This window comes from Pollachius pollachius (genome assembly GCF_949987615.1).
Source record: "Pollachius pollachius genome assembly, chromosome: 18".
NCBI lineage: Eukaryota > Metazoa > Chordata > Actinopteri > Gadiformes > Gadidae > Pollachius > Pollachius pollachius.
Genome location: NC_136951.1, coordinates 10357383 through 10371537, shown reverse-complemented (window position 1 = coordinate 10371537; position 14155 = coordinate 10357383). Strand labels below are relative to the sequence as shown.

Here is a 14155-nt window from a genome sequence, read left to right as displayed (position 1 = left end):
CTGCATCGTGTTCGCTTGTCTGAATTTGCCTAAGGTGTTTTCAAGATACAGTGGCGTAAATATCGACGGTGCAAACGGTGGCACCGGGGCCATGGAGGAAGAAAAAGAAAGGACCCCCCCCCCCGTTCGGAAGTCCTGTCCAGGGGCACAAAAACAATATTTGCACCGAGGCCTTTCACCATGATGTTACGCCACTGTGAAGATATATTCCTAATTTGCTCGTGTTTTGTCTATTTGCATGTTTTTCTGAGTTTGCACTGCGTTGTGGTCAAACAAATCTAGGTTCTCTTAATTTGCTTGGCTATTGTCCATGCGTTGAGCTTTCAGGTCCACCGTGGAGGAGACCTTTGGATACAGCCATACCTGTCCCCCTACTGGCTGACTGGTTTGTGGTCCCGAGTTAAATGTCTCTGTCCCGTCCGGGTCGTTAGCGATCCAGACCCTGTGGTCGTTGGTCGTCTCAGTGTAGATACTGTAAAGTAAGATCTATATGTAGGAGTCATACAGTGGAGAGCTATTTATTTACCGAAACACACTTGAGTTATTATGGACATTTCAGGTGAAATATATTTGAAATATGTAGCATTTTTGTTTGTCCGTTTTTGTCGGGTCAGTTCCTTCCGTTGCTCTGCGTATAGGACCAAGAGTGAGTTTGTGGTTTTATTGTTTATTTGTTTGTCAGTCAGTCTAATGTTATTGTTCAAGTCGGGGCGAGGCAAAACAAACATCACAGCAGGTACTCAGTCACAATGCACAATCTGTAATCAATTCATCAACACAGCCACTCCAAAAAAAACACATATTTAATAAGATCCGCAACTTATGAAACAAGTTTGTACTCAAAGTCAGTTTTGACCTCTGCTCTGTCTTTACAAAGGTCAACTGCTAAACATTTTATAGCATGATGGACTGAACTATTTTTCAAACTGAAATATTTTACAGAACCTTTGCTAATTAACGTAGAATGGGTTCTCTTTCAGCAATTGGGTGCATGTTTAATTGAAGCCCCAGACAGATACTATTTCTTTAACCAGCCTGCATGCCATTTAGATTTGAGGCGTAACTTGTGTTTGATGTTGAATCAGTAAGATTGGCCACTTTTTGAGGAAATTATGCCATCTAGCGGTGAAAAGGACAATTTTCAAATAACCGCATATGTCCGCCTTGGCCCTTTTATCCATTTTTCACGTGGATTGTTTACAAATTAAAGGGCCGGACTACAAGTATTAAAAACCTGATAACTCACGTCATTCATCAATCTCGTTAAACTGTGCAGTGAAGTATATATCAATAAGTAATCAAATTCCTGTCCAAGCATTATAAATGTTCTCATGGTTAATAGGAAATTATCTTACTGGTCCAACCTTGAACTGTAGAGTCTAGGCCTAATGTATTCAGTGTTGAAGGGAAAATTCTGCAAAACAATAATACTTATATTTGAGATCATAATAATTATTGCCACTATTAAACATGCTTCAAAGCGTGCATTAGAATACACCAATGTTTAGTGCGGCTAAAACGCTTATGACATTACCTGTAGTTTCTACCACGTAAGGCTTAGATATGTGATCAGTCTGAATCTAAATATGAATAATTATTCCAGATTCAAATACTAAAATTAGTTCTGTACATGGAACTGAATCGATAACCTATATTCACTAGGCTACTAGTCAACATGGAAAAATAACATGCATGGTTTTCAAACTATATATGGTGGCAATAATCATTATATTTTAGATATATGCAGTGTTCAAAGTATTTTGATTAAAAAGTTTCACGCTTTAGTCAGATGCTTAAAAAGAAACAGAACTTCTCCGATCAGAAATTCACAGTATCATTTAATCCAAGTGGGTGGTCTGAACCTTTATTAACCTTTGTTTTACACTTCTTAAAGCATTCAATACCATTGGAAAGAGCACTGTGTGTGGGCCAACTTTATAATATAAGTAACAATGCTTCTTAAGAGGGGCTCTTAGTCCATGTGTTGCTTTCTTTCAGAGTATGAGTAATCTGTTTTACTACTTATATTAGTTCCTTATGTCTGTAAAATAATCTGATGCAATCAGATTACATTTTTTTTCTTTTCTTAACCGTGGGCCACAGCTTGCTTCATCATTGACTGTACTGTGGAATAAAAACAAATAGACTTTACAGTTGCTGCTGCTGCTCTCATTATTTACCATTTTGCCATTGAATTTTCGTATGAATGGCTGTCTCATAGAGATGATGGTAAATAAGAAGAAATATTGATCACAAAAGTAATAAATGACAACGCAGAATCTTAAAACGGGTTTTAAAACACACTGATGCCTTTTAGATCACGCTTAGTGTGGATTTAAATCCTGTCGGAATAACAAAGTGAGATGACGTGTGTGAAAAGCGCTTCGGCACACTGAGAAATCATTCAGCATTTAAGGGATTACAACCAAAACATAACAAATAACAATATGTTATAGTTATCCAGTTTAAAAATGAATTCGCTCGGAATTCTCAACATAAAGTGCTTGTAAAATACTTAATAAATACAATAAAAAATCGTCAGGTTGCATTGACAATAGAAGGAATGACATCGTAACGTAAAAAATCGCAAATCAAGTACTGCAAAGAAAAATGGCTTTTCCGAAAATTCGGTTGGCAGAGGAGAAGCATGCGTTTGTGTGTGTGTGTGTGTCTATAGAGCACGACACTTCTTGACCATGCTGGGGATTTTCTTGCTGGCAAGCTCTTCTTCCTGAAGCGCGGAGCGGAAGGACTTCACTTTGTCTGGGAGAGAAGAGCGAGGAAGAGGAGTCAGAAGGAATCTCAGGAGTTTTGCGTGCACACATAAAGTGAATGAGGGTCAAGTATTTGTTATGGGAAATCCCATATAAAGTTTAAACTTAACCCCCCTGCTTTGACAGAACATTCAAGTGCTCAAGTAGGGTTAGGGTTCGTAATGTTTGTTGTATGTAGTTCTCAATTAAAGTCGCAATGTGTAATATTTAAACTAGCTCATAGTTGAAAGCCACTTGGCGCCACACAGCTGCACGGCCTGTTGCACAGCGGACAACACTGTTGTATCGGTTTTTTGAATTGTGAAAGTCCCCCGCCTACTTACTAAGAGGGGTTTAATATATTACACATTGTGACTTTTAAGTACTTCATAACTTCATAGTAGTATCCCTATCCCTAGTTATTTCCCTTATAATTATCGTCTTTCATTTCCTCACTAATTTAATTGTATCCAAGGCTTCTTAAAACATCTGAGCTTTAACCGAAGAGGCAGCGGGACGATGTAGTGATCCAGAGTGTTCGACCCCCAGCCAAAAGGTAGTGGGTTCTAATATGCACACAGTAAAGCTGACCTTGTGTGTGGGTTGTACTGGCAATACAGGCAACCAAACGCTACAAAGATGAGTCAGTGTACGGACTCTGCTCGGCCCTGCCTAAGTGAAGTGTCACCCTGCCCATGTATCTCGGCCGTGATCTTTAGCCATCCTCGTTAGTAAGACGCCCTGTCACCTACCTGATCATTAACAACATGTATCTCAGGCTTCAATGCAAGTGGAGGCTGATAAAAGCATCTTCCTCATGATTAAATAGTAAATAAAATCATGTTGTGCCCCTTCTCACCTCTGAGCTCGCTGAGGATGTCGATCTTCTGGTCGAGGATCTGCTCCAGCTGGGTGACGTACGTGTCCACGTCATAGTCCACTTCCTCCGTCATTTCCAGAAGCACCTTCTCGTCCTCCAGCCAGCGAATAGACTCCTGGAGGTGGGGAGACAGGGAGGGTGTGTGTGAGCAAAACACAAAACGGTTTGTGAACTACAGCTGTGTTTTCGATTCAGAGTACTTCATTAATCCCGAGGGAAGTTGTTACTGTGAGAGTAATGATGAACTATACATTTGACTGCGAGTCACTTTGGATAAAAGCAACGTACATCATTTTAACAGCCTGCCATAACAATGTCCGCGTTCACAAAGCGACCATCCCAATGACCTTCATGAGACCGATCGAAAACATTTATGTATCCGATGTTTCATCAAATATCTAAAGCTTATGAGTCAGCGGTCAACCCACGACCCCATACGCGCATCAGGCTGCCCCCGGTGGGCTCCCGACCCCCGGGTTGGGCAGCCTGTGGTGGTTAGTGGAGCGTACCCCGAACACGGCCCTGTGGTCCTCCAGGACCTGCTCCTCCATCTCCACCAGCTGGGACACGGCTTCATGGAAGCTGAAGAGCTGTGGGGACACCTCCTCCTCCTGGGAACCACACAACCACCAGGGGGCGCTTCAGTGAGTACCCTCGCTACACTGAAGTACACACATGTCAGGACACGCATGTCTTTATTCTCTACGCATGCCTCATTGTTTAATAGTCACAATACTTTGGCCGTGTGTGTGCCTCCGTGCATGTCTTTTTTCATGACTTGTGTGCAACTGAGCGTGTATGGGTGCATGTGTAGGCTGGTGTGTGTATATGTCCATGTGTTTGTACTTCCACATGTGTGTGTGTGTACGGTATTTCCGAGTGTGTGTGTGCGCAAGTCCATGTATGTTTACATCCATATGTGTGTGTGTCCGTTTGTATCTGTGTGTGTGTGTGTGCGTCCATGTGTACGTCCAGGTGTGTGTGTGTGTGTGTGTACGTCCAGGTGTGTGCGCCTTACGTTCTGTTCACAGAGCAGCTTGAGGTCGTCCCTCTGGGGGGAGCTGCCCACGCCCCACTGGGCCTCCAGGACCTCCAGCTGGGCCTGGTGGTCCCCCAGAGGGCTGTCCATCAGGCCCTCGCCGTCCAGAGACAGCTCCTTGGTCCTGGACACAGGCCGGAGGGAGAGGGTCAGAACAACGCCTCAACACACCGGGGCACCGTACAGTTCTCACAAGCAAAAATATAGAATTTGACAGCTGTTTTCTTTAAATAAACATGTTATTTTAGTTGCAGTTACAAAATGGCATAGGTTATTGTTGAAGGCCATGTCATATTAAGTACATATTACCATGTTTAAACAACAACAAGAATGATTTTGGGTTCACTTCCCTTTTAATGTATGGGTTAAGGTTTAATATTGGGGTTCAGGGACTACAGTTGTGTCGGTGCCTGCAATAGTTTCTCAGTGGATACTCAGTGGATAGGGTGCAGAGTGAGAGACGAAGAGGTCACCTGTTGGCCAGGTCTCCGTACTCAAAGGTGGGGGAGAGCTCTGAACGCCCAACCCCGCCTCCGCTCTGGACGAAGGGAATGTCGGAGGGACTGATCCCGAACTCCTTCACTCTGGAGACACCGGAGGACATTATAGTAAACGGTAAATATTGTTACATACAGATATGATCTGTTACCATATCTCCGTTATTAACATGTCCTATCTGTCTTATCTGTTAGCATATCTCTGTGTGTATTAGGATGTAATTGACATGTTCTATTTGTTAGCATATCTCAGTATGTTTAAGGATGTTATTAACATGTCATACCTGTTAGCATATCTCAGTGTGTTAAGTGTGTTTTCACAGGATGCCATCCCAGGAGAAATAGTTGCAATCTAGAAAGAAGTAAATCACGTTATAACTAAACCTCCATCCATAGTATCGATGGTGATATTAGTGAGTTAGTACCATGGTTATAACCTACCATGCATGTCCTAGAGTTCTCCCCGATGAAGGAGTCCCTCAGGACCTGCGTTAGCTTGCTAGCTCTAAACGGAGTGTGTGGTTTGTTTCGTCCCAGGGCGCGGATACACTCCTGTGTTCAAAAACATGAAAAGATAATACTAATTAATCAATTGTGATAGAAGGAAAACGAAACCACCAAACAGTACTACGTATTTGTGAGTGAGAAAGACAGGTATGGGAGGTAGAAGGGAGGACACGCAGCAAAGGACCGCGGGCAGCACTCAAAACTGGGTCGCTGCGATCAGGACTGAGCCTATATGGTGCGCTCTACCCGTTGAGCCACCGGGGCGCCCCAAACATAAATACGTTTACCATCATACCATCTTTTTCCTTTTGGGTGACTGGCCCTTTAAATACCTTCAGCGCCAGCAGGCTCTTGTTGATCTCGGCGCCCTCCAGGCGGGTCTGCCGGTCGGCGCTGGATGTGTCGGCGCCGCGCTCGTTCCCCGCCAGGTCGATGAGGGAGAACTTGCCGTGCATCTTGCCCCGTCGCCGCAGAATGATCTGGAACACGGCGTGGCTACGGGACGAGTGTGCGTTGGCCGACGTCTGACCTGAGGTCCTGGGAGAGAGACGGGTCCATTTGGAAACAGCTGGAAATAGTCGCTGTATTCTACAATAGTTTTTCAATGTTTTCCATCACTGCAGAGATTTTCCAGTTTCACAGCGAGGCCCACTGCTAACCAATCAGAGCAGCTCAAAGAGAAAAAACGTTGGCTGTCAATCAACTTTCCGAACCCGAATCAAAGGCTAGCCTAGCTTTTGGAGCATATAGCTTGGTGGCAGGTAGTACATGCTGGGTGTGAATGTTTTTTACCTGCTGCAGCTTTAAAACGCTTTCCATGTTTTCACACGTTGAACAGCAGTATTTACAACCAGGTGTGTGTGTACCACCGGGTGTGTGTGAGGCATCATGTGTTTCCTCCCCTAGCCGTTTACCTGCAGCTGTTCCCGACCTCTATGAGTCTGAGGACGTCTTCTGTGCACTTGACCTCCTTCTCCTGCAGCCCCACCACCTGCACCTGCTGCTTACCGTCCTCCAACACCCGCAGCTTGGCCTTCCGGTTCAGCAGGTCAAACACCTGCAGCACACGCACACGCACGCACGCACATACATACATACCCCTCACTGTTAGAACAATCATTTATAACATTGCAGTTAAAACCTTCATTTAGAACCTTCATTAACCTTCACTAACCTTGAAGTTAGATCATTCAGTTATAAGAAGGAGTAAAGAACTTCCTCATACTAATGTAGTAAAAAGCAAAACAATGATAAGATTACAGAATGTAATCTTATTACATTATAGAATGAACCATAATGAAAAGAGTATGATGATGAACACAGAAACCTTTCATAATTCATAATATAAAAACATCATTCATAACATCAATAGATGGGCCAATTTCCAGCACTTGCCTTTCCGCTGTAAATCTCGAAAAATGTGGCAAAGACCTGTAGGTCAAGTTTCTTGTAGTTTGGTTTCCCTAACATGACAAACACTTCTCGGGCTGAAAGAAGAAAAGAAGAGGTTTAGGATTAACACATCCGAACTTGGCTGACAGCCACTCAAACGTACTGTGAACCAATGCAGTAGTGGATGTAGGTAGAATACAGACCTGCAAGGGCGTAAATCCCTTTAGAGCAGTCCTGGTTCTTTCCAGAGAAATCCCCACCCATAGTCTGAAATGAGAGACACATACAAACAACTTGAAAATGAGGCAGAATGCAGAACTTCTAATATTCCAAGTGTGTGTTGGATTAAATGCAACCCTTAAATCCCCTCCTGAAATATATTTAACATTAAATTGATATTTATCTTAAATGTATAATTATGTTAAGCATTTATACTTTACCTGTCACACATACACATCTGCATATAAATATATTACACTCACGTGTGTTTTTCCACTTCCAGTTTGTCCGTACGCAAAACAGGTGGCCATCCCCCTTTCAAATATAGTCTCAACCAGAGGACGAGCAGTGAACCTGGGGAGCCAAGTGAGAGCCTTTTTGAATTCAGATTCCGATCCATTAGAATTCGGGTTCAGAGTCGGATTATTTTATTGATCACAAGAAACGTTGAATTACTACTGTCACAGCTAAAATATAGAAAAAACTAAATTCAGCTAGGAAATCAAATGTAAAAATTATAAATATTGAAAATATGTGTATTCACAAAAATGTACATTAAATAAATAAGGTACTATGTATCTGAAGATGGCTCGGATCCTGGCACATTGCACTTTAAATCAAATATGAACTCTAGTTTATTTGAATTTATTTGACAGCAACAGTGCACCTTGATTCCATTTCTGTAAAAAAGGGTTGTGGTGCCCGTGCTATACCTGTAGACCATCTCGTTGGTGGTGCTGTCGTCGAAGGCGTAGTCGAAGCGGAAGGTCTGGTTCTCCAGGTAGCGGGTCAGGTCCACCTTCTGCTTGGGCTCGTGGACCATCACCACGTCCTTGCTGGGGATGGTGATCACGTCCAGGTCCTTTGTGGTCAGCTCTGAACAAGGAGAGAGAATGGAGACAATGTTTTTCTATCACCAGGTTTGATGATGATCCCACCCAGCCTTATTATAGCAGCATCTTTCCATTAGTGACTCCCCAAGTGGGAGTGTGATGTCACCCAGATGTATGATTAATAGACCGGCCTGCCCACTGGACCGTACCAACTGGTAGGCTGATCTATTCATCATACAGATAGGTGGATACTCCCACTTGGGATGTCACTAAAGGGTTGGTTTTCTAGCTGGCGATAAACAATTACCCCTTTAATAATTAGTGTTATAATAAGGGTGTTTACAGTTAACATGACGTTGCTTGAATAGTGTAATAAAGTGTTACCAACCTTTTTTATTGAGGGGCCGTGCTCGTACACAGACACAGATCCTGTGCTCCTCTATCTGGAACATCAAAACACACAGTTGTGACGCAGACAGACTTTAAATGCTATGCTCTTTTAACCACCATAGGAATCACTCTAAAGCTCTCAAAAGTCTTAATTCGATTGCTTTGTAGACTGGGCTATTCTGGTGAATTCCTTCCCTATCCTACCTGCTGTGTTGAACAGGACATACCAGATCAGTGGTGTTCAGTGGCCTGTAGTCCAGACTGGCCCTGAAGTCCCTGATCATACACATGATCTCATAGTTGGGTAGAGTGGCATCCACCTCCTGCAAAGACAGACAACAATACAAAAGAAATGCAACCAATCAGGGCAGTGTTCCCTGAGAACATGAACGACAGATCAGATCAGAGTCTCACTTGTGCTTTCTTCTCTCTGAGTTCCTGCTGCTGGAGTCTCCTTTTCTCCCTCTTCTCCTGCAGCTTCTCCACCTCCTTCACACAGTTGGACTTTCTCCGCGCTAGAGAGAGAGAGGGAGGGGGGGGAGGGAGAAGGAGAGAGAGAGAGAGAGAGAGAGAGAGAGAGAGACAGTGGGATAGGTAGAGAGGGATGGAGAGAGAGTAAGCAAGAGGGAGTGAGGGAGAGATAGGTTCAGGGAGGGGGGGAGAAAGAGCAGGGAGGGGGGAGAGAGATAGGGGGCGGGGGAAAGAGAGGGAGGGAGGGAGGGAGGGTTGAGAGAGAAAGAGATAGTGGGTGAGAGAGAGAGGAGTGGGAGATAAAGAGTGTGACAGACAGAGGAAGAGTGAAAAAGGAAGAGAAAAGAAAGAAAAAAATCCTCACAATCAAACAGCTTGGTTTAAGTCTCGATTTTGTTTTATATTAAAATAAAGTGTGTTAGTTCTTTATATTCAACGCTCAATCTGGAGGCTTTCCTGAAGGGGGAGAACTTGTGCAGTGATAAAAGCTGAGCCTGTGGCCGACTCAAAGGGCCTTTCAGCCTCACCAGCACAATCTGGCCCGGGAGGCATGAGGTCACTGGTGACTGGTAAACAGGCACACATCCAGCGCTATGGGCCTCGGCGCCATCTTGGCTCTGCCCAGCGTCTAAGTATGTTCCTCTGTGTGGTTTTATACCAGTGTCTACATATGTTACTGTGTCTACTTCTTTGTGTACTTTTGTAAGTGTCTACGTATATTACTGTGTGTGGTTCTGTGTGTAATTCTATTACACAGCCTGTCTACGTATATTACTGTGTGTGGTTCTGCGTGTAATTCTATTACACAGCCTGTCTACGTATGTTACTGTACGGAGTTCTGTGTGGAGTTCTATAACAGTGTCTGTCTACGTATGTTAATGTATGTAGTTCCGCAAGAAGAGATATAAAATAGTCTACGTATATTACTGTGCTTATCTTATAACGGTGTCTACATGTTACTACTGTGATAGCTCCCATGTGATTACGAGGTGTCTCTGTGTGTGTGTGTGTGTGTGTGTGTCTCTGTGTTTACCCATCTGCTGCTGCAGCAGGGTCTGTGCCTGTGTGGGCGGGGGCTGGATTGCGGGCGGGGGGGGCTCGCTGGCCGGGACCTGGTGGCTGGGCCGGGCCCGGGTGGTGCCCACCGAAGCAGCTGGAGGTGGGGGACAAGTCAGGTTAACACACACACACACACACACACACACAGGCAGTTTACTTTAAATGAAATAAATGGCATTATTAACCGCTTCTAATAGACAAATAACATATTATGCATACATTTATTAGTTATTAAAACACTTTTTTACTATCAGATAAGAGCACTATAATAATCTCGGGAGGGGCGGTTGGGATGAACATGCAGTATTTTTAGGTAGAAAAAGCAGTGGTCAAACACGGAAATGTACGGTATATCATCAACACAACTAAAGTGCTTTATTGATCATTCTGAACTCATTTCCCTTCTATCGCACACTTTTCTCTGTAAACAGAAGCACGTTAAAAGAGTAAAGACTCTTAATGTAGGCCGGTACGTCTCTGGGTGATGGTGGGTGTGTCAGAGGGCCTACCTCTGTTCTCTCGCATTGGGTTCTCAGTCTTGGGTGGAACGATTGTCCGTCGACTCTGGAAGATCGGGAAAACAAACCGATTTGTTATAATCGCTCTTACTTAGCTAGAACAACAATCATCACACTGAAATGAAGGCTGGTTGACATGGCCCAGAGTTCAGAGGTTTGTTGATACTCTGCCATGAAACGTAATAACGCATTTCATTGACCGGCAATACTATATTTACCAAGTGTGTGATCTTACAACCAACCAATCAATGAAGCTTTCAAAGTATTTGTTAGGCATTCCTATTCCTATTCAAGTTCATTTTGAGTAATCGTCACAATTATAAATGTAAACCTGCGTCCGTCCATTAACAATATATAACAGAAATACGACAGATGATGGGGGTAATGGTGTCAGGAGATGACGGTGTTACTGGAGGTGCATGGGGAGGAGGAGGAGACCTTGGGCAGCTTGGTGGCTTTGGCAGCGGTGGAGGTGGAGGAGGGAGGAGTCTCTGGACTCAGTGGCACCTCCTCCTCAGGTGCAAAATGTGGATTGAGAGCGAAAACGCTCTCCAGGTCAATCTGGGGGCACAAGGAGCCACGTTAGTCCATCCAGGTACTGCACCCAGTGAATCATAGATATCCTTGGTTGAAAGGAAATGAGTAGAGTAGAGAATATGTCTTTGATTGTTCCAGAGTGTTCCAAATTTGGTTTCACAGACATGAGACATGTTTCTACGTATTCTGAACTGATATTTAAATATATGTATGTATCAAGCTTACCTGTAGGCATGCTGGCGCAAGATCCTCTTTACATACCCTTCATTAAATTAACACACTTAACTCCTAAATAACATGTATCTGAACCTACTGAAAATCATTATGCTCAATGCTAAATAAAGGTGCTCAGTCGGCGTCCTTTTACCTGACACTTTTTTGGCTAATACTGTATTGTTATGATCCTGAGATACTATGTGGCTGTCTTGTATTACTAATGGATGAGCAACAGCGTGAGATTGGCATTCACATTCTGCTCAAACACCCAGGCTATGACAGGTATCTTGCTACAGGCTCCACCAATCAGATGAAAGCTAGTCAAGAGCAGCTATTCATGAGTATGTATGTATGGTCAGTACGGTATGTTTCACTGAAAGGCTAGTACAATATAGCTATACTGCTGCATAGATTCATATGCCTGGAACTACAGCATGTCTGGATTTGAATTATGAACTGGAAACTTAAATTCCAAGGTGAAAGAGTGTCTGATACAGTGAAATCCAATCCCAATTGACAACGTGTGTACAAAAGGCACAACCCTTATTTCATTATTTAGCTCCCTCTTCTTCCTCAGTCCCACCTCTTTCCCTTTGGTGTCTCCATTCTCCAACCATTCCACTGTCACGCTCTCGTTCTCCTCGTTGAGAGCCGTGACCATCGCATGGTGAATTCTGCCTGTGGTGGAGGAGAGAAGCAGACAGCAGGCACCAGATGATGGAGCTACAAGGCGTGTTCGCTGCTGCATGATCGAAGCGGACCCAGACACTCGTAGTATGCTAATGATCTACCCTTTGATCGTGTGCGCATCGAATCACAACCCGTTCACTCCCGTGGCAAAACGTTATTTCGTCGTTTTGCTTCCAATCCAGCTGTTGGTTCAGTGACTAACATACCACTTGTACACTGGCAGAAGTGTATTGTCATAGCGTGACGCCGAATGCCAAATGGCCTATTTCTGGGCGGAAATTAATGGTTCTACTGTACTGTGCAGCTGGCACAGCCTGTGTCATGAAATAGCTTCAGTAACCTAAATATAGCAGCATCTTTCATTTGCGGTTTGAGGTTTAAAGTAATTGCACTCAAGTGACAGGACACGCATGCATGGTGGTTACTGATCCAATAGGCCACTTTAAACGAAAAATCATCGAACAGGCTGAATCCCTGAATGCCATCTATGTAATATTTTCCTCAGGGGTTGAAAGTTATACATAACGCCGGTCACGTTGGCGTAGGGACCAAGATCATGTCCTCTAGGGATGGCGTGGGGTGGAGGGGGATAATAAAATACAGCCGACCTATTTGGCCAGACTACCGCACAGGTGGTGAATGAAATTTTAAGTCACGTCTCGGTGGTTGACAGTCAATAGTCAACCCGAGTCACTGTAGTCATTGTAAAGACACGAGGTTTATCCTAAGCAATCGTCTCTCCGAAACCCAAGCGATCCTCCCCAAATCGGCGGCGGTGTTGGCCACGGCGCAGGCAGCAACAAAGATGATGGTGGAGCTTGGAGATATCCACGATTTTCTCTTATAATATGGGTTGGCTCCGCGATTTTCATTGGGCCTAATTGAAGGCGTTGTGTACCTACCATCGCTTCTTTTGATGTCCACATATATGCCAAATATTATCTTCCCAAAAATAGCGGCCATGCCGATGTGATTTATTCCAGTATTGAGCCACTGGGCGTGTTCCTGCTAGAGCCCCGGTTTCCTTCAAGTTGCGCTGCAGAAACTGGTAGGTCAGTGTGAGCGGGAGCGAGGGGTGGGAGAGCGCATGCGCTAGAGACTCGCCCAAAGAGTTTTTCTCTAAATTGCAAAGGTTATTCGGGTATTATTGATGATCGCATATTCCTCATATGTCCATGAGAATAACGGTTTCATGATTGTTCACATAATGATCAAGAAAGTAAACAAGAATGTAGTTTATTGGCTATAAACATATACATAAAAAGCCCACACAAGTTATTGTTTTTCCAAAGCAGAATGAATACAGTCATATTAGTTATTCTAAGTAATGAAAATATCTGTATTGTAAATGACTTACTTTTAGATAATAATTGGTTAGATAATAATAATAATAATAATAATAATAATAATAATAATAAATGCTTTTCAATTGGTTGAATATTACAAACAATTATAGGCCAAAGCTTGGTTTAGCTTTTTCTCTTTTTGATTTTACTTAAAAATAAATCGTAGGTATTATAATAATTCCTATTAATTTAGGCATGACCACACAAACACTGTACAATATGAGCGATATATTTGTTGTAGTTACCATCAAATGACAGACGATGGCGCTAGAGAACTATAACCAACCATCAACCGAGTCCCTGACTCCAGTACTATCATTTACTATCATGAATGAAGTCAATACTTAATAGGAAATGATTAGTCAACTTGGTGCCTTTTATTGGATTGCACTGTGGAACACATCAACTTTCTTCCTCATATACTGTGTGTGTGTGTGTGTGTGTGTGTGTGTGTGTGTCTGTCTGTGTGTCTGTATGTGTGTGTGTGGTCTACATCTGGAATAGCTAAACCACCAGACAACAGGAAGCGAGATGATTCTATGTTATAGGCTAAGTAGACATAGAGGGCAGTTAAATTCAAAAGGCTGATTTTACTGATTGTGATTCTGCCCAAGAGACAGTGGAGCAGATTTAGTACGGAAAGGGTGGCTGGCACGAACGAGGCCCTTAGTCCTGTTCACTGGACCTCAAACATTGCCCTTGGGAAACACTGGAACTTACAGTTTAGTAATCTATAGCCTTCCCATTCTTTGTGTGTGTGTGTGTGTGTGTGTTTGTGTGTGTATGTGTGTGTGTGTCTGTGTGTGTG

The 14155-nt window shown here is 43.4% G+C and overlaps 1 protein-coding gene across 1 annotated transcript; it reads right to left on the bottom strand.

The window, feature by feature from the left end:
- Positions 1-1878: 1878 nt before the first annotated feature.
- On the bottom strand, positions 1879-12964 carry LOC307089629 (kinesin-like protein KIF2A; the record flags this gene model as incomplete). Its single annotated transcript, XM_079755991.1, has 21 exons — positions 1879-2763; positions 3613-3748; positions 4143-4244; positions 4652-4796; positions 5146-5256; positions 5454-5521; positions 5611-5721; positions 6009-6213; positions 6591-6733; positions 7072-7163; positions 7272-7335; positions 7551-7641; positions 8001-8163; positions 8509-8563; positions 8738-8833; positions 8925-9025; positions 10015-10134; positions 10550-10604; positions 10997-11119; positions 11895-11985; positions 12900-12964. The coding sequence occupies 21 exons, from the start codon at positions 12962-12964 to the stop codon at positions 2672-2674; spliced, it is 2229 nt and encodes a 742-aa protein (XP_079612117.1). The 3' UTR covers positions 1879-2671.
- Between the last annotated feature and the right edge of the window lie 1191 nt (positions 12965-14155).